At 39.1% G+C, this 21,452-nt stretch overlaps 1 protein-coding gene across 1 annotated transcript in view; it reads left to right on the top strand.

The window, feature by feature from the left end:
• The window catches only part of ajap1 (adherens junctions associated protein 1), a 61,911-nt gene extending 49,006 nt beyond the window's left edge, over positions 1-12,905 (top strand). The window contains exons 3-6 of the mRNA XM_031286603.2: positions 2,628-2,715; positions 2,859-3,101; positions 4,651-4,783; positions 5,705-12,905. Coding sequence (XP_031142463.1) covers positions 2,628-2,715; positions 2,859-3,101; positions 4,651-4,723 — 404 coding nt within the window. The 3' untranslated portion in view covers positions 4,724-4,783; positions 5,705-12,905. The remainder of the gene's footprint in view (positions 1-2,627; positions 2,716-2,858; positions 3,102-4,650; positions 4,784-5,704) is intronic.
• Positions 12,906-21,452: the final 8,547 nt, after the last annotated feature.

Here is a 21,452-nt window from a genome sequence, read left to right as displayed (position 1 = left end):
AGTTTATTATCCAAGAGGAGGCTGTCCGGCAGCAGGCAGGCAGAGGACGGGCTGTGTGCTTTTCCAAAATGACCGAGCAGCACTTCCTTTTGAGCCTTCCCGAAGACAAATTGGCTTGAATCAGCAGTTAGGCAGCTGGCTGATGGAGAGGTGAGATGTATAAGGCCCACATGGGCATTTTCATCATGACGGCTTTTTTCTTTCACCCCGCCACATGTCACCTGCTGCAGTGTGTCATTGTGTCCTAGTCGCTCTTATGCTCTATCACTCACCCACACAAGTACACAGCACACAAACCATACAGTAGAGTTGAATAGGCTCACACTAATCTTCAATTCAGACATGTACTGCACAGTTTTGTTTGTGGATTACTGTCCTCTGGCAAAAGGGAGAGATCAGAACACACACGAGTCTTAAGAATTTAAATAAGAACAATGCTTTTGTACTTTAGTCATACAGAACAAAGGGAGCAAGCAGAGAACCTTTGGTCTATGTATCTGCAAGCTGGATAAGATGCAAAAGGCTGCATAGTTGCTCATTTAAAGAATAGTCATACTTTTATGGCTTGGCAGTGTCCAAACAGCTTAGCGAAACAAGGCTGTAAACCAGGTACCTGTCACAAACGTGTTACGAATTATGATGAAGTGGTGTTCATTGCTTTGGTTTGACTATTATGCAGAGGTTGGTGGGTTTATAATCCTTCTCAAATCAGTGGAAGTCACCAATACTTACAAGAGTTGTACTTTTCTCAACCAGTGTCTCCGCTGTCCATGTGATGGCACTGTAATTGGGTTTTAATTTGTCCAATAATGATTTTCTATAATGGTAGACAAGTGCAGATTGATCTTAAACAGCTCGTGCATTATAAATATTAACAGTTGGTCAGTATGCTTTCGAAGGGAAGAAAGCTTGTGACCTGTGGATAAGTCCTGGATGGAGTTCCTCCTGTCACATATTATCTCTATTTCAGATACTTAGCACAGAGCATAACATTACCACAGAAATACTGAAATCAATTAGCTTTCCTAGGATGTAGCAGGGCATCTATAGTTCTTTAAAGCAGCACTATTCAATAGTTTTATACTCATAATGAATCAAATGACAATGTGTAATTTTAAAAGGGTTTCTTGTAGTGAGAAACTCAGAGAATTATCTCCACTCTATCAGTTCCCCTCAGTTCTACCGAGCATTTTAGCCTCTTTTAGCTCATTGTTTTGGTTTACAAACTCCTGTATGCCACTGTATGCTACCTGCCCAGCACCAAACAACAGACAGACAAAGTTAATGTCTAAGAGGGGGTGAACATATAAGGGAGCATTTAGCAGCTAAAAAGTCAGATATTTTTCAACAGAGCAAAAAAAAGAGTGAATATTAGGTTCAGTCCAAAACCAGAGACCTAGAGATAATACTCCAAATAAAATATCTCTCTGTTGCTGGACATGTGAGGAAACTCCATTCTAACACATTTAGCATGACATTTGACATTAAAGTGATAATACTTCACATATTATTATTTTTTTTGTCTTTTCTGTTGGCCCAAATCGGAAAAAAAAAAAAAGAATAATCCAGCTTTAAGTAGCCTGAAAAGGAAAAGAATATATATTATTTTTCATGTAAAGTCTTAAGAACTTAAGAAAGTATTAGTTTGATTTTCTTTAAAATTAAGTTGACACATTGGAAAATTGTAATCCTTACCCAACCCAAAATTGTAAAACAATATATACATTCTGTGAATTGTGTAGTTTGACAAGATGTGAGTTGTGAAAGCAGTGCTGTTGCATTTATGTTCTTATTAACAATTTTGCACTTCAAGTTGGTCACATATTAAGTTTGATTCACAAAAAAAATATTTCTGATTGTAATTGTCCATATCGGGTTTTGGGCAAATTTGTTTTTCTTTTATTTGGTATTAAAACCATTTTAAATTCAATTTATAATAAACAATAACAGTGTCCTAAATTTGCGGCTGAAGCTCTTGAGAATAGCATGACACCTCCTCTATTACTCTAAACCAGCTTTAATGCTTATGTACATTATGTGTGTTTTCTCATTCCTCTACCCTGCATTCTCCCTTTTCAAAGCACTTAGACTACCTGTCAGGACAACCTTTTGATCAAATATTTTATTTGATATACCATATCAAACAATTTGCTCTCACATAATGTTTAAATAAAAAGCCTAAGGGCAAAATCTACGGAGATATGGTGGTAAAAAGGCTAGAAAAAAGCATTCCAGCTCTTTGAATGTGGGTCTTCTGTTGAAGGGTTCATTTGGTTTGAAAAATAATGACATAAGAATTATAAGTTTTATAAATACTTAGAGAAAACTTCAACTTGGTTATCCATTACAGTTTGCTGTACTGTGATGGAATAATGTATGTTACTCTTTAATTATGAATAACAGTAGATGATAGAGTCATCAATACTTACTGAAGAGCAAAATTGTTCTGGGTTGTCATCCTCTGCTTTTCAAGTGAGCTGCCCTTGATACTCTGTAGGGTGCAGTGGGTTTCTACAGTACAGAAAAGAAAAGAGAAGTGAAGTGCATGGCTCTTTGCTGTGGGCAATGGGAGTGAAACCATTTCCTCCATAGATGTAAATTCTCTTGTGTTTATTTTCTTTTTGCAGGTTTGGCAGTCCACCAGATAATCACAATCACTGTGTCTCTCATTATGGTTATCGCAGCCTTGATTACAACACTCGTCCTTAAAAACTGGTAGGAAAGATTCCTTTACTTTTTTACTCATAAAGACACCAACTGTAGAAACTCACATTTAGTCAGAAATCCTTGCAGATGATGTGAAGGGTACAAGGTATGATTTTATGTTTGTTTCTTGTCTTTGGTGCGTGTTTTTGTAGCTGTGCGCAGTCTGGAAATGGCCGCCACAATAGCCATCAGCGCAAGATCCACCAGCAGGAAGAAAGCTGCCAAAACCTGACAGACTTCACCCCAGCCCGAGTGCCCAGCAAGGTGGACATATTCACTGCCTACAATGACAGCCTGCAGTGCTCACATGAGTGCGTTCGGACTGCCGTGCCCATCTACACTGATGAGATGATCCAGCAGACGCCTGTCTACAAGACTGCTTACAACGGAAACAGGTACGCCGGCCCAGGGCTGTTTATAGCACAGGGTGAATGCACACTGGAACATTTGTTCAGTCAGCCAGCAATGGAAATCCACAGCCCTTTTATGCTTTTCTAAAGAGATGTCTCTGTCCACCACAGTTATTATCATTAATGGTATTAGTCTAAAATATTATGAAACCCCATGCTGAATGGCAAAGCCAAATCAATTAAAATTGGGTTAAGAAATCAATGTCTATTTCTGAATAATAACGGTTTTACGAGGGGATAAATGTTCTAATAACTTGCACATGAAATTATAAAGCATTAAGAAGAAGATGACACACAGACAAGAGAGAGTACATCAAAATTACAATCGTAGTGAATTTACTTTTTCTTCATGAAGTGCTCGGGTTTCTGTGCCCTCACTCTCAACCACAATTAGCTTCAATCTGAGGTTTGTTTCTCAGCAAAGCCACACATAAATTGGTTGCCTTTAATGCTGTCTTCCATCGCCTAATTCCTTGTCCAAATGCCCGACACCCGGCGGAGCGGTGTGCCTCTGCACGCTCAAGCTGCACACAAAAATATGCACCTACCAGTGGTTTTCATTGTTGTGTAATGAGTCAATTTATAGCTGTAGGGCAACGTGATGTGAAGTCGTTACAGTCTAACTGATCCTTCTGACAGCATTTCAAATGGCAGACAGGTATATAAATATATACTTTGAAAACTGAACTTCAATGCACAGAAGTCATGTAATGTGATATCAGTAAACTGCACATGTTTACCAACCCAGCTAAAATGTGTTACTTTATACCAAAAGGGTAGCAAAAGATGTAATACTGGTAAGTCATTGTGTTTGCATTTCACTCCGAGTTTAAATTGCTTCTCTCTGTGGGTGAAGATGTGTCACTCTTTGTGATATAAACTGACAAGGCAAGTGTGTTTTACATAGAAATTAGGCACATTATACCTTAAACTTTCATTGATATGTAGTGCGACAATAAGCTTGGTTGAGTTTTGACAGTGTTTACCGTCTGAGTGGATAACAGTAACACTCATCTGCTGCAGGGGCCAGCAAAGATGGTCACACTTACTCTGTGTATCCAAAGTCTGTGACAGATTCATTATGCTGGCAGTGAGGGGAGGATCATTCATCTGGTGTAAATAGTCCACAAAGTGTCTGGATTTGTTTATTTAAAGTCATGGAAGGATGGCTACATTTTTAGCAACAACAGCGCTGATTAATCTTGAATGTTTACCTCCACCAAGAAGTGGAGGTCTCAGTACGTGATTATTTCTGTTGTGTTTGTCTGTGACCAATAGTACAGCGTTGACAGCGGCACTGAAGGTTTATTAATTAGCACAGTAGGTCTTAGAGAACGTATGAAGTCTTTGGAAAACAATGTTTGTGTTCTGAGGAAACCTATCAACGCACCTGCTCAGCAATAATGCCACTTTAGAAATAATTTAAGTTAAAAGCTATTGACGATAAATATAGTACTGATTGGATGTAATATAAATATGTAACAAATCAGACTGCCTTCCATCCAGTAATAACATTGTCATCTTTGTCCTACAGGCCCTCCCCCACTGAACGACAACTGATTCCTGTGGCCTTTGTGTCAGAGAAATGGTTTGAGATCTCTTGTTGACGAGCTGAAGGCCTTGTTCACTTCCTGTGGATGAAAGAGACTTCCCGAATTCAAGCTCTGGTGGGTACTGTGCCATTTTGTCCTCTTGCAAATCATCGTCTGAGCCAAAGCCACCTCGATCCCTGTGGTGATGCTGCTCCACTTTGGGAATAGAGGGGAACTTGGCATATGTTTGTTATTTGTGACATGTTTATGCTCCGTTCCATCTTCTGCGCAGTAATAAAAAAAGGGTGGAGAAATCCATTTTGGTGCCGTATTAGACGTATTTCGTCGAGATAAGAAACTAATTATGCATATATCAGTATTAATAAGCTATATGCTCACAATTAATGATTTCACTTCTCATATCTGAAATACTTTCATTAGTATTTATGTTGTCACTTTCATCCATACACCGATATGCATATTATTTGGAACATTCTGAACAGCAGTGAAGGAGCACTTTTTCTTGATTTGTGACATATTTTTATGCATGGATAATATATGCCAGAATGGCCTGCATTTGAAATTCAAAGCGTGAAAGTTAAACACATGCTCTGGCCCCACAGTGTTGCTGGAAGCCCGGGGGGAGGTGTAACGTCTGCTATTGACCCAGATTTTAAAAGGAATGGATTGCCTGCAGGTAGCGTAGTGAGAGGACAGCGCCTCGCCGTTGTCTGGACACAGTCTCAGTCAGCTCAGCTCTACACAGCATGTCCCCTATGCTGCAGCCTTAAAAGATCCCTTATTATTATACTGCAAACCTAATGTATTTCTCAGGGTTAAGTGTATGTTACAGTACAGCTTTTTAATACAGCATTGCCATTTTATCTGGTTTGAAAAAGGCATTGGGTTGCATGTTTTTCAGGCCAGCATTGGATACCAATTCGTCCTAACATATATACATACATTAGGAAGTAAAAATCTATCTTTGTAACAGTGATTGTTTTGTTTTTGTGCTGGGCTCCTACTGAGAGATAATGGTGATTTTATTCTCCACAGGATCCAGTTGGAAACAAGAAACACACAAAACAGCTTTTTTGTAAAATAGTGTGATCACTCTTTGGACACTGGTGAAGATATTTATTTTTCTAGAGATCACAAGCAGAGCAGCCACAACGCTGCCACTCCATATTTCCAGAAACGTACAGTCATTTAGATATAGATTATATATAGGTATATTTACAGGATTGTGGGACAAGACTGTGAACGTCACAGATGTCTCAAGGAAAACATTTGACATTTGAAAAGAAATGAACCCAAGGAGCTGCTGTGGGTGAAGGATGAACTGTATTTCTGAACAATGTGCCAATAATGCCACTATGTGCCACAACCTGGATTAAAGGAAGTTTCAACAACTGATGGACTAAACAAAGAGCGCTATATTAACCCTGTATCGACTTCAACTACATTGTTTCTTTTTGTTTTTTTAAAGAAATGTGAAAGATAAAAAAATGCTACAAATGTATTTGAATATGTTTTGAAATAGTTTTAAGAAATGTGTTGCAAAAGAGTCTAAAAGATATTTATATGAAGCACTATTGTATTAGTTTGGGAAAAGAGAAGATGGAAAAAAAGAAACGGTATATGCTTTAGTGAACAGTTGATTTTAAAACATTGTTTCTATAGGTCCCATTTTAAACAGAATAATTATGTCTATTTTTTTACACAGTATAGTCTGCCACAGCCCAAACAGTGGAGGTCCGAAGCTCTTGGGATTCAGCACTGTTAATTAAATACTCCCACCCGAGCCGAGATTATAACAAAGAAAACCATCTGAAATACACCTGGTGTAAGCCAAACCACCACCTGCGCCAATTGCTTATTGTGTAAGATTTGTACCTGATTTGGCTTCATGGAAAAACTGTTGCAACGAATCCCATAGCAGCAAAATCATGACTAGATTGGGTATGGATAGCCACAACAGACTGCATGGAGATGGACAGGACATTCATACTGCCTCAGGTCTGTCTAGCTCGCTTGCACACTTGTGCCATGTTGGTCTCAGTTTCAGCAGCTGTTTGGGATAAATTCTAATGACTAGTTATGATTTTGATCTGAGCCACAGCGCTAAAAGGTTGGAATAGATTCAATTTGAGCTTCAAATTCAAAATAATTCATGTGATCATTTGCAAAAGTACGAAAGAGATTGAAAAGTTAACCCCTCCAGAGATAGTAAATTATTATCTCCACGCAACTCCCAAGATTCACTTTTAATAAATTATTTCTGAAACCTAAGTCTTAATTATAATCAGTAGGGATGCACCGATACCGATGCCAGTATAGGGGTATCGGTCCGATGCCGTGTCCGATGTACTCGTACTTGTTGTCATAAAATTATTCCGATACTACAACACCTGATACCACCTCATAGCAATGTGACAATAACTTCTCCGTCAAGCAGGTATAGGCAACGGAAGAGGAGCAATGCCGGCCGCTTGGAGATTTTTGACTGTAAAAAAAAAATAACTAGGCTTTTGCCCAATACATGATTGCACTTGATGACCAGCCATTGTCAGTCGTTAATAATACTGGGTTTCGACGTCTTCTCAGTGTACTGGAGCCGAGAGATTCCCAGCCGTCACCACATCACAGAAACTGTGTTTCCAAAGCTGCTCTGTGAAAAAGCACATCAGCAGCCTGTTGCCTGTAAACTTCACCACTGATATTTGGAGTAGCGGTGTTAACCCAATGTCTCTCATCAGCTTAACAGGCATAAACATGAAGAAAGCGATGTTTCAATCTGCTCTGTCTGCATGCAGTTTCTACATAGCGCTGATTTAACAACCACAGTGCTACTCTGTAAATAGCGATTTTTTTTTCACAAACAGGCTGAAACGAAAGCTCTTGGTGTGTAGTCTAAATGTTTTAACTGTTGTAGTTTGCCACAAGTCTTTAAATTTGGACAAAATCTTGTGAACTTGCTTAGCAAACCATCCTCTCCGCTAGATCGGTAAATCCACATGGGTAGGTAATAGGCACGTGAATGACATCATCGGACTTTGTGTTCTTCGTTCTTTCTAAACTTCACTCAGTATTTTGATATTAGGAATTATATGATTTATTTTATTGACACTAGCCCAGTAAAGTGTCCAGGCCCAGGCACTGAGCTTTGACTAGAAAAAAAGGCATGGTACTTTGAAAATACTGCTTTGCTCTAATTGACAACAATATCAGAGAAGGCCAAAATCATCTGTGTGTCTGAAAACACCCTTGGACCCCAGAGCGATTAATAAGTACTCAATTCGGTACTCGGTATCGGCAAGTACTCAAATGTAAATACTTGTACTTGTACTTGATCTTAAAAAAAGTGGTATCGGTGCATCTATAATAGTCAGAAAGTCAAGAAGAACATAAACCAATTTGTTGAAGCTGGAATATAAAAATTATCCACAGTTTTTCAACTAAGAATGAAGACGAAGCAGTGAACGAATTGTCCTTTAGGATAAAGACAATCTGCGCCATGTGTTTAAAATGCAAGCAGGGAGGAATTCCATCGCCGAATGTGTGGTAGGGGTTAGTTAGCTCTCTCCAGAGCCAGATCCACTCAATACTTCTATACAATATTTCTAGCATATCAGAATTTAAGATATCGCAGCCAGGAAGTTGGGGGTTGTGCACAAATAGATTGTTTTAATTCGTGCCAAAGGAAGCAGAGGGAAAAAATACGAAACAGACTCATGAGAAAGAAGAGTTTAATTTTGTTCTTTCAAAGACCCAAAAACACTCCGTCAGTGTATTGTTGAAGGAAGGCGATTATGACAAGCCAATCAGCCGCTGCCAAATTGCTTTAAACTATCTCCTATGTCAAAGTGAGGGAACTCACCTCCCATAGTCAGGAAGGACATTTAGGCTCTCCTGCGAGCATTCTAGCCCCAAAAATTGTATTATCAACCTCCAGCTCTGAAAAACAGATTACCTTTGTGCTCCAAAGCCACCTATGAATCTACCTTTTAATGTGCTGTGGGTTTGTACAAAGCACAAATACAACTGTAATTGTAAACATTTTTGGGTTGCAGACAGCAATATGTACAGATTTAAAAGGTGGATTTTACTGTGTGTCGACAGTGGAGCTCCAGTAATTCGCTTAGGTTGTTTTCAGGCTTGTACTCACTTCCTTAAAGGATTCAAGGAAACAGGTTGTCCCAGTGAGATCAGTATCTGTAAAAGTGAGCCATTCAGGAGGTGCCAAGACAGCCTGGGTTAAACACTGTGGTGCAAAACTCCTGCTTTTGCCCATTCACAACATGAAAACCACTCTCATGAATGACCCATACCAATTCAGCCTCACGTGTGTGTGTCAGGCTGCGGAGTTGCTTCTTTGACATAACTTTTTTTTTTGAATGAAGAGTGCTATCTTAATAGTCAGAGGGTTACGAAAACTTACTGTATATTATACACGTGTAAATGTATTTTCTATATATTTGCTTCTATTTGTGTACAGGTGTGTTCTATTTTTCAGGACCTCTCCCATTTTTGGGAAGGTTTCAGCTAGGTCGGGGATAGTGTCTTTGTTTACATGTGTAACTATGGTATTTCTTTTAAAACACAAAACTAACCTTGTGCCAAGCTTCCTACCTGCACTTTCAAGCAGTACTTGCATTATATCTTTAGCTAACCAGTATAATACTTCAGTAGACGCTGCAATAGTTGAGAGACTGAGGAGAGATTTCCAGGTGGAATGTCTGAAAGTACTGAGTGGTTCGAAGAGGTGGTGCGATCATATGTTGGGTTCTGCTGTGTTCATGGTTGGCTGGGAAACCAAGAAATTTCTGTTCTCAAACATCATTTCTACATTAATTATTATATTGAGTGTTTCATCACATGAATACAAAAAAACAGTGTAAATCCAACAGTAGCTGCCAAGAAACCAACTAAACTTGATCTAGACTAAGTTGCATTCATTTATTTTATTTTGTATTTGTATATACATATTGTTACAACTGCCCCAGAAAATGTATGATTTGTCACATACTTATTGTATTGACTGCAAAAAAATAACTATAATTAATATTAGCATTTATGAGCATATGAAACAATCAGGGAGACGTCTCAAGGAAGAATTGAGAAAGGAAGATGGTTTTTGCTGCAACTGCTAAATTGACCTGGTTAAAAAAAGATCAGAGTTAGGCACAATTATGTGGGAAGCCATTCACTTTTTTCATTTACTAAAGTTTTTAAAGGATGATTCTGGTTTACTTCAACTTGGGCCTTATTTCTAGCCATGATACCTGTTACCTGATATCTGGTGTCAGTCCACCACTGTGGCGCAGACTGTAATATAGGACCTATCTATCTGATGAATTGCTATAAAATTTGGTAAAGATATCCAAAGTGCCCACAGGATAAATCCTAATGACTTTGGCAATCTCTTGACTACAGTACCAACGCAAATGATTTACAAGGTAAACAGTATACCTGCTAAACATCAGCATGTTAGCATTGTCATTGTGAGCATGCTGACGTTAGCATTTAGCTAACCACTCTGCTCACGGCAGCATAGCTTTCGACACTTAGAAATGTAAGCCAAAGCGACAACCAGACTATCAGTTAGGATGACATTGTACACACCAAGTAAATTGCAGGGATCTGGGAACACGGCAACGACGCTAAAATTAAGTCCAACGGGGTAAAACTGTGTGTGCACACAACTACAGCACAACTATGGCAAGTACAGTTAGTCAAAGTTAATCCTTGAAATCTGTAAACTGAGGTGTGGTGGATGTTTAAAATGGTATTTGTGTAATATTTTACAGTTCGCCTTTATTTTATCTTGCAAATAAGTTTGGCTAACCTGGAGGTTTGTTTACAACCTGACTTGGTTGTGCCATGTTGGACTGTTTTTTATGTCGCTTTGTTCAAAGATCTTAACATTCAACTTTGTTGAGTACAATGTCATTATTACTGACGGCAATGGTGTCTAAAGAGAGGTAAGAACATAAGACCCAAGTTGTACTAAACCTGAATTATCATTTCATCTTAAATACTGAAGATTGTGAGAGATCTGGGCTTAATTATCATGACCATTTGTGATCATGCTGCTTCTTGGAATTGCTGCGAACTGTTTCATCAGAGAAGGTAGTTGTGGTTGCCAAGTTTCTGTACTGCTAACACTATACCTGATAATTGTAAAATATCAATGTGACCCGACTGAAAAAGGTTGAAATTTTATACCACGCTAATAATGATCGTGTGAGACGGATTTCTCATTCTTTATTGAACTAAGATAAAAATTGACGTTTGGAATTTCTTTCTGTGTTTCATACTGTGTGGAAAAGGGTTTCTAAGGCTTTACTTCTGTTAGCCTTGAAAAGTTTGTTTGCATCCCTCATTAAACCCACAGGGGCTGCCAGCTAAAAAAATCACATTGCATTCCTATTGGATATATAACTTGCAGCTGTGATATATATTTGAAACAGGATATATGGAGACATCAGCATACATCATTTTTCCTCATTTTACCTCTGTCTGAAATCAAACTGATATGTAAGGAAATGCCTTACTGCGTTCTTGCCTTTTCAGTTTATATTTCAAGATAGCTGATGAGCGCGCTGTATTATAGCTAAGAGGGAGGAAAATGATTCCACTCCGCTGGTCAGACTTAATTCAGGAAACATTATCTGAGTGCAGTGCAGGCAAAGGCAGGGGGAATCGGGGGCTTGTAGAAAAGTCTTAAATAGACACCAAAGACTTGACATGCCTTTTTCACAGCGAATGCATATTTTGCGGCTCCGGTTCTGTCTCTTCAGCAGCCCACGAAACCTATGCTCCCCACAGCACAAACAAGCTATCAATCAACAAGGGTTTTCCTGTCAAAATGAAGGATGTGCCGCACACTCATTTTCAGGGACTGTGATTCCGGTTTGCATGTCAGACATACAGAGTGGAAGCTATTGACACGTGTTTGCATTAGATGTTGGCTGAACATGTCCAAGGCTGAGGATTGTTTTATCCATATCGTCGGAAGCATTCATGAGAGGAGAGGAATCAATGTATCGACTCTGTTCAGTCTTGGCCTTTGGGTGTCTGATTTAGCATATAGAAACATGTTTCACAGCCAGCATTGATGGTGACGTGATTTTCATTTGAAGTAAAAGTCGATAGCAGGTTGCTCAAAAAGCAAGGTGAGACTCAGCAGGAAGAAGGAAATATTTGATCCAGCAACAAAAAGTTAAACTCAGAGTAAAGGACAAAGTGTATATTTATAGACTGATATGTATCTGAACTGAATCCATTTTTTAGCCGTCAGAAAACTGTAGCTCCTCATACCGCTTCTTGTCATCGTTTCAGAAAATCACGTAATGTGCGCTTACTGTATCTAAAGTGGAGGGCTCCGACTCTCCTCTCGGGTCATGTTTTTACTTTTCTATTCACAAGAGCTAAGTCACTGTCACAGTCAGTGCGTATCAATACAGTCAAAAACTTGAAAATAAGAAAAACAACACTTTGTTTGCAACATCTCAATTCTCCTATAATCCCCTTGCTAAATGGAGACTAGCTGCGTGACCCAAATCTGCCGTTGCAGGATTTGATTTGCATAGATGTTTGCTTGTTCCCTGAGTTGATCAAAATCAGTGGATGGAGGTGTCCAAGAAAAAAAACATCATAAAATCATAAAAAACATGTTTCAATTTTTAGGGGTGAGGAAGTTGTATAGGACTTTCTAAAAAAAAGTGTGTGTGTGTGTGTGTGTGTGTGTGTGTGTGTGTGTGGGGTTATTTTTCACATGTGGGCACACAGTGGTTTGTTCATCGAAGCTGACTTACAATCACAATCCATACCTACCATGAAGGAACCTGACTCGAGTTGTGTTGTTGCCATAAAAATGAAGAGTTTGTACTTTGTGACTCTTAAAACTTTTTATATTTGTGTTTAATATATCAATGAGTACCTCTGTTAACTTTTGTATAAGACCTATAGTATATACAAACACACGTACACACACAACACACCTCCACAAAAGGGACTCCAGTCTGTCTCTGTGACGGCTAAATGTTGTATAACTTTTATTTTGTGTCTTATGAACAACATCTCTTCCTTTTGTAGTTATTGGTAAACGTTTCGATTTCCAGGTGACTTTGATTTGGTTACTCTTGTACTACTAAGCTCTGTATTTGCAAGCACTGTAAATGCGATTCTCATTGGATTCGTCCTCTGTGCATTTAGTACTCTGATGTTGCTATTAATAAAATGTAAAACAACATGGACTTGTGCTATAGGGAGTTTCTTGGAGTGAGTCCTAAGGGAGGGCAGCGATCAGGGCAAACAGCACAAAATAAAAATTTCAATATCAAGCTGGGTTCTGTATGCGTTTGTCAAATCAAATGGCATGCTATTTTTTTTTAAAGTTGCAATGCTTAGTTAGTGTTTTAATCAATAAATAATTATCTGATAAATTTGATACACTAGTATTATTACTGCTATCAAATGAGACCAGAACAAAGGAAAGCACCATCGTACATATTTTTTTTTTTATATTATATATATTTTATATTTTTTGGGCATTTCCACCTTTAATCACTGTTTAGACATGAAAGGGGAGAGAGAAGGGGAAGACGTGCAGGAAACCCCTGCAGGTCAGATTCGAACCCTGGGCCTCTGTGTCGAGGAATAAACACGCGCGCTCTACCAACTGAGCTACCCAGGCGTCCATGCATCGGCCTTTACACTGCGTGACGCTGGATCAGGGTTCTTCCAACACTGAGGGAGTGGACAATCAAACGAGGACTAATTAGTGTTTTTAATATAAACAAGACACCATGGGCAAAATAAATAAAACTTCATCCAACATTATTCATAATTTAACTATAATGTTATGTCTAGGTATAAAGCAATTATTTACGTCTCCTTTGATGCAATCTTATTGTTCTCAGCATGGAGAAAAAGAGGTGAAAAGAACAAAGCATGAATGCCAGATAATAGCAAGCAGACCTAATATTACAGTTATGGTATATCATTTAATCATATTGTCAGATAAAAAAGTTGGTATTGCAAGTAAATTTAACTGTTATCTCAGTCTAAAGGTCCTAAGAAATGAACATGGAATTCTTAAAATTGTATCATTATCTAAAAAAAGCCTTTGCTCATTACAGTAAGTCATGTTCACGAGAAATTCTTATTTTAAAATTTTAAAATATTAGCTTTAAGGATAATTCCAGTTTAATACAAACATGGTCTTATTGTGATAGTTTTGGCCATCATTCCTATCAGAAATAGCATTGCACGTACAGAGTAAACTGCTGAGATCTTGAAACAAGGCAACATCACTATAGAAACAATCGAAAAGGTTGTAAACAAGCCAGTTTATTTGGAGGTAAAACCGAAATATCATAAAAATGCAACAACAACAAAAACTGCTGCCGCCCTCTCCTAGCTCTCATTGAGCACAATGTTATCATAACAAACAGAAATGGTGGCTAAAACTACAAAAGTAAGACTAAAGCTGTAATGGACTGTACTGGAGTTATCCCTCTTTCACCTAGTTCCCACTCCCATAGCTAGCTTTTATTGGATCCTGGTTTACACATGAGACTCGTTCTGTTTTTGGTCTAGTACTGGCAGTTTCCTTTAAGTAATGGTTATGATGATCATGGTTCAATTGATACAGAACCTTAAAAAAATGCATATTTACAATTGTATATATATGTTTGTTTAAGCAGATTTGTGTATGAGTGTGTCTTATAAAACATAAGACTATCCCCAGGATATTAATCATCATATATATCAAGGGTATAAGCTATTGTGCTTCTCTGCATAAGGTCTGCATTGTTCAAATGTTATGAATGCAATATCACTATAGTTGATATTCTCCCAGTTTGACAGTACTGCATTTGCTAATTTGTGATTGGCTATTGTGAATGTAGGATTATCTCTTGGGTCTAAATGTGATCAACTGGGAGTATATCTGGGGTCATTGACACTGGAACATTTTGATGAGGTTTAAAAAGAAATTGATGCGCAACACATCTGATATGATACCATGCTATGCTACCTTCAATATTATTATGGTCATTTGGATCTAGTCATTAGCTCCATTTATTTCTTAACTGACAAAAATAACTCTGGCTCCATGGTCTGTCTGGATAAAAGCTCCAAAATGAGCAGTGACATGTTTGTAGGAAGAACCATGATATAGCAGCAATAGCTATTTTTCTACCTGATTCCGGTGTGAAATGTCTTCTCAGCTGGCTTTTCCTATCTAGAGCAGTCAACCATTAATAATAGCATTGATAAAAGCTTTGTGTGTGTTTAGTATTCGCTTCACAATGATTTTTGCAGGCTGGGTGGATAATCCTGTTTAACATTCGCTCAAAGGTACAACCAGCACACATGAAATGAAGTTGGTCTGTCGGTTCATCATCTTGATCCAGACTGAAATATCTCAAGACCTACTGTTTTATTGCAATTTATTTTATGTGCAGACATGCATGGTCCCCAGTGAATAAATCCTACTGACTTTGGCGAACCCTTCACTTTTCCCCAGGCTCCATCATAACGTTGACATTCATGGTTTTGCTTGAAATGTCTTGACAATAGATTGCCATTACAGTAATTTGGTGCAGTGATTCATTTTCCCCACAGGATGATCTGGTAATGACATTTGAGATTCCTTGACTTTTTATCTAGCACCATCATCTGGTCAAAATGTGAATTCGTTCAACACTTTGGTTTATGACAAAAATACCTACAAAACTAATGACATCCCCATCAACCTGAGCTGTATTTTATGTTTAGGGCTAATTAGCAAATGTTAGCATGCTCACACGCCAAACTTAGATGGGAAACATGGCTAATATTACCTGTTAAACATCAGCACATTAACCTTGTAATTGTAAGCTTATTAGCATGCTGACTTTTGGATAAAAAGTAGTATAGGCCTAAGCATAGCCTTAACTAACTAATATATGGATTGACATTAGTTTTTTGTACAGACAGAACATTCATGTTCCCCGGAGGATGAATCCTACCAACTTTGGTGATTCCTTGACTTTTCCTAAAGCCTAAATATGAAATGTCCCATTTGTCCATGTCCTAACGTATTCTCCTGTCCTAAAGCGTGTTATACCTCAGTCTCCTGTTTTATACTCCTTATACAACTTTTCACAATTGCTAATGAGTCATGTTAGCTAGTATTTGTTTGAGGTTACCATTTATGCTATAACTAGTATCAAATTTGATTTTGATTCATCAGCGTGGTAATGTCAGAAAGGTTAATTGCAGTTTCTTTCAACTTTAATTATATTTTTGTAGATTTGTGCATTATTCCTATCGTTAATAATAACATTGTATTCACCTACTGTAAGTAAGGCCGGTTACACACTGGATGCGTCGCGCGAGCGTGTCAGCCGCGTGGCGTGTCCGTTTATATTTCGGCTCCCATGTTAACAGGTTAGAGCTTACACACTGCCTGCGTGAGATGCGTGCCTGCTAGAAATAGAACCAACGCCTATTTTTCACACGAGACGTGAGCGTGTTGGAAGCGTTTCCAGTTAAAATAGAATAGGAAAATATGTTTATATGTCATTTAGACACGAATGCATATTAATAAATGACATCTTGATGTTTGAAAGACTCTAGGTTTTGACATCAATGTAGATATAAATGTAATAAAAAATTTCAGAGTTGGATTTTTGCAAAAACAGTTGCTAAACAGGGTTACGGAACAGGGCTACCATCGAAATTGACAGGGCACACAGAATCTACGGCAAGGGTACAACAACTCGCACGCTGATTGTCAGGTGTCTGAGATACCAGGACCATCAGGCAATTATTCAGGGCGCGAGACAGGCACAGCAGGAAGGCCCGATTCGTGATTCCAACGCAACGCTGCGCTTTAAGCCTGACTACAGCGCTTTCACCGCCCAACGGTGCCAGGAATTTATAGGAGTGCAGAGCAAGCTGCATGCTAAAGGCATCCCAAACTTTCTTATTTATCCGGCAAAACTGAGAGTAAACCACGGAGGGAGAATGCTCACATTCACTGCACCCGAGGAAGCGGACAGGCTCTGTCGGGATTTGGATATTAAGGAGGGGGATGTGGCACTCGCGCTCGGTGCTTCCCGACTGGACCGATAGCTGTCATCGGGCCCGGAGGACGGCGTGGGGACCTTGTCTGATGCGGGAAGCTGAGCGGGCGGACCCGACGACTGTGGATTGGCGTGTCTGGAACACTGTGCAAGCTTAACTGAGGATATGGCATGTAAGTTTGGTGACCTGACTTTAAAGGAATGTTTGATGAGGCTGAAAACATGACGGACACAGACTGCTCAATTTACACAGCCTATTCCAGAAACTGGTAGCTGGTTGGAACATGGTGGGTGAGTTTGGGAGTCAAGCTGGGGAGAAATATTTGATTGGACTGCAAGAACATGATAAACACTTATCTTGTAATCAATATTTGCTACTCTTGCATGGTTTGTTTCCCACACAGTCTATTTCAGAGCGTAATAGCTGGTCGAAACTATATGTATGAGCTTGGGAGCCGAATTATAAGGAGCATTTGAGTAGACTGCATTTTATAATCTATGTCTACTACTCCTACATGGCTGATTTGTTTTTCATACAGTTTATTTCAGAACTAAATAGATGGTTGGGACTTAGTTTTAAGTTGTTTTTGTAACATTGTTCATGTTTAACATAGGAAAGCATTAGACCTGTTTCAGTTAACCTGTAACTTTAGACAGGAGGGGCAGTTTTGAGCTGGAGTTTTTGTGCGAGCTGCGTTTGATGCGGCCACGTATCCTACGGAGAGGGAAGGGGGTCTGCGGTCTCGGAGGGCTAGGGGATTTATTTTATTTTTTGTGTCTTCACCACACTGTTCTTAGATCTAACTGCTCACCCTTTGCTACAAATGTATCAGTGAATTCCGGTAGGGTACTCGAGACATATATATGTGTAAATTCTGAAGATGGCTGAACTTTCAATCCTTTCTGTTAACATCAGGGGGCTAAATGGACCGATCAAACGAGCTAAATTCCTGGACTATTTAAGAAGGAAGAACATAGACGTGGCACTCATTCAAGAATCACATTTAAGTGAAAGAGAGGTAAATCGTCTATAAAATAAATATTTCAAAGTTGCTGCTTCATCTAGTGATGACACCAAAACCAAGGGCTCCATTGTGTTGCTGTCACGGAGATTCACACTCACCGTAGACAAAAGTAGTAAAGACTCTTCAGGCAGGATGTCATATTTATGTACTATGATAAGGAGTAGGAAAATAGCCTTCGTTTCAGTATACGCACCTGCTACATATGATGAAATCTTTATCCCGCGCCTAACCAATGAATTGCTCTCTCTCAATGAATATTCATTAATTATAGGGGGAGACATGAATGCGGTACTAGATTTAAATCAGGATAGATCAGGGGTCAGCCACATGAAAGCCCAAAAACACATATTGGACATGTTCAATGCAGTTGTGGAATCCCACCATCTTACAGATATATGGAGGATGCACAATCCTACTAGCAAGGATTACACATTTTTTTCCACACGTCACCTCACCCATTCTCACGCTGATTATTTTTTGTGCTCCAGTGAACTTAAGGCAATGTTCCACACGATAGCAATAGAACCAGCAATCCTGTCTGATCACAATGCACTGATAACCACATTCCATTGTGATATGTTAGGAGAAAGATCTAGAAGATGGCAATTTAATAATTCCCTTCCTCAAAACACAGATTTTCATACAGAGTTTAGAGCCAAACTGGCAGAGTTTATATCAATCAATACTGACTCAGTTTCGGACCCGGCGTACATCTGGCAAGCCACTAAAGGATGTATTAGAGATTTGCAGCAAATTTGAAGAAAAAGAGAGAGGCAAGGATTGCGGAGTTGGAAGAACGTTGTAAATTGTTAGAGCAGTCTCTAAAGACGTGCTTTTCTAAATCTACACATACTCTTTTAGTCACAAATCAAGCAGAGCAAAATGATTTGATAAAAAGGAGAGCTGAATTCATAATGCACAGAGTGAGGCAAAATTACTATTTTAATGGTTGTAAACCAAGCAAATTGCTAGCTCTGAAATTAAAACAAAGCAAATCCAGAGCTACTATCAACAGCATCCGCACGGACCGAGGTATCTCAACGAATCCTAAAGATATCACCGCCACTTTCCAATCCTTTTATTCAAAACTGTATGAATCCTCCTGCAATCCGGATCCGACACAGTGCCAAAAGTTCCTGAAAGAGCTAAACCTGCCTGGTCTCGACCCAGAGGAGGCAGAAGAACTAGGTCAACCTATTACATTAGAGGAACTCAAATCAGCGTTAAAAACAGCTAAGAAAGGGAAAACACCGGGGTTGGATGGAATTCCATCAGAACTTTTACTACAGTACTTTGACACACTAGGACCTATCATTTTAATTATTAATTAATTCAAACTTTAACCTCAACCATAGAGAGGGGCACCTTTCATCAACAAACCAACACTGCACTAATTTCGGTCATACACAAAAAGGGCAAAGATCCTACAGAGTGCTCGAACTACAGGCCCATCAGCCTCATTGGAACTGATATTAAGCTTTATTTCAAAGTCTTGGCACTGCACCTAGAACGCTTCATTGAGAAGCTAGTCCACCCCAACCAATCAGGGTTCATACCAAAGCGTCAAGCTTGCAGACAATATACACAGATTACTCCATGTAATAGAAGAAGCCAAAAACCTTCCAACAATGGCAGCAGTTTTATCACTGGACGCGGAAAAGGCTTTTGACCGCCTAGAGTGGAACTACTTGTAGCAAGTAATGGAGAGGCTTGGTTTGGGAGCCAAATGCATTGACATGGTACGTACTTTATATGCGAATCCCACGGCCATAGTCTCAACCAATGGCCTGCATTCACAGCCATTCCCCATCGCGCGGGGCTCGAGACAGGGATGCCCGCTATCTCCCATGCTATTTATCTATATATTGCTATTTATGCTATATTATCTCTCTTGAACCGTTAGCCCATGCCATAAGGCAAAATAAAATATGTAATGTCCAGATTAAGTCCAATAACAGCTCAATATCATTATTTGCAGATGATATTGTGCTGTACATATCTGACCTTGAGGACTCTGTTCCAAAAATTCTTAAGATCTTTAACGAATTTGGCTCAATCTCTAGCTATAAAATCAATTGGAATAAATATAATCTTCTTCTGTTGAACAACAGACAGGTGACATCAGCTATTAGTGATACAATACCAACCCAAAGCAAAATTACATATTTGGGCATCACCATTCACGCATCACTACAGCGAGTTGTCCAGGACAACTATGAATCTATACTAAGTAGTGTTCAAAGGGATCTGGTCAATTGGTCTGTGCTGCCGGCATCGCTACTGTCCAGGATTGCTGTGACCCGATTGTTTTGTTACTTAATGATGACTCTAAATTACACCTACTTGGGAGACAGAAGAAAATTTGGCTAGCCGGATCAACTGCGACCAAGAAAATGATAGCTCAGCGCTGGCTCCACCCCCACTCGCTTTGTATAAAACAGTGGTTGGCGTATCTTCTGGACATAGTTGTGCTGGAGCTCTCTACAGCAAGGATTAACAAAGCCAAATCATCGACTATAGACTATGGAAAAACGCAGCAGCATAAGTATCAGTCCTAATGATCTCAGCATCACAAGAATTAGAGGAGAGTGACTAGGCAAGGTGTAATTTCTGTTTTTGTTTATTTGTTTGTTTTTGTTTTCCTCCAGACCACAGAGGGTGGGAGAGGGTTGTTGTTCTTGTTCAGTTGTATTTGTCTGTTCTGTATGTTCAAAAAAAAAAAAAAAAAAAAAAAAAAAAAATTGATCTTAAAAAAATTAAAGAATTAAAGTATTGCATCACTCACTTTAATCAATGCGACATATTAGATGCTACGGACTAGCTGTGGTAAGGATTTACTAATACTACAAATGACAGCTCTGCTCCAGCAAATCGAGTATTTTGATTCATGCTGGCAATGCAAACTACTGTAGAGGTCAAAACTAACAAGAACTGTTTAAATAATGCACTTTCAGTTTCATGTGAAAGTATCATGTAAAAGAAGTGGAGTGGTTTCCAGTAGACTGCCTTAGTGCTTTGAAGGATTAATATTTAATTTCAACTCAACAATAATTCTTGTTCTGCATGAATGATGCAGTTTCATTTCGTTTTACTTGTGTTGACCTGGAAATATAACACCAAACTTTTTACACATATTACTAATTCCTGCACTTTTGAAATGCTGTAACATAGGCGTTTTATACCCCAGGTTTTAGCAAAATGCTATAACAACAAACAAATGGACAGGGACAGTTCCTAACTGCTTATGCACGCACGCGCACACACACACACACACGCACACGCACACGCACACGCAAACACACACACACACACACACACACACACACACACACACACCTAATTCCATCAATGAGACAATAAATGTTACTTTCCCCAAGTAGCCAGTTAGTGTTTTTCCATTTAACAACCTCAATCTTTTGATCAGAGGCATCTCTCTCATGCCTTCCCTCTGTCTCTGGGTTGTCGTATTCTTTCTGTCTCGCCCACACTTTCTTTCTCTCATGCTGTCTGGGTGTTTTTGGGATCACCTGGAGATACAGTTCTCCTCTCCTGTTTTGACGAATTGACATAGGCAGAATGAGTCCTCCTGTGTGCTCCCTAAAGCCATCCTAGGGGAGACCTGGCAGGCTGCATTAGCATGAGGCCAGTTGGATCGGTCCGCACTGACTGTGACAGGCCTGGAGCCTTCCTAACTCCTTA

This window comes from Sander lucioperca, chromosome 12, assembly GCF_008315115.2.
Source record: "Sander lucioperca isolate FBNREF2018 chromosome 12, SLUC_FBN_1.2, whole genome shotgun sequence".
NCBI classification, from domain to species: Eukaryota; Metazoa; Chordata; class Actinopteri; order Perciformes; family Percidae; genus Sander; species Sander lucioperca.
Note: the sequence above shows the minus strand (reverse complement) of the source record. Positions and strands in the feature narration are given on the sequence as shown.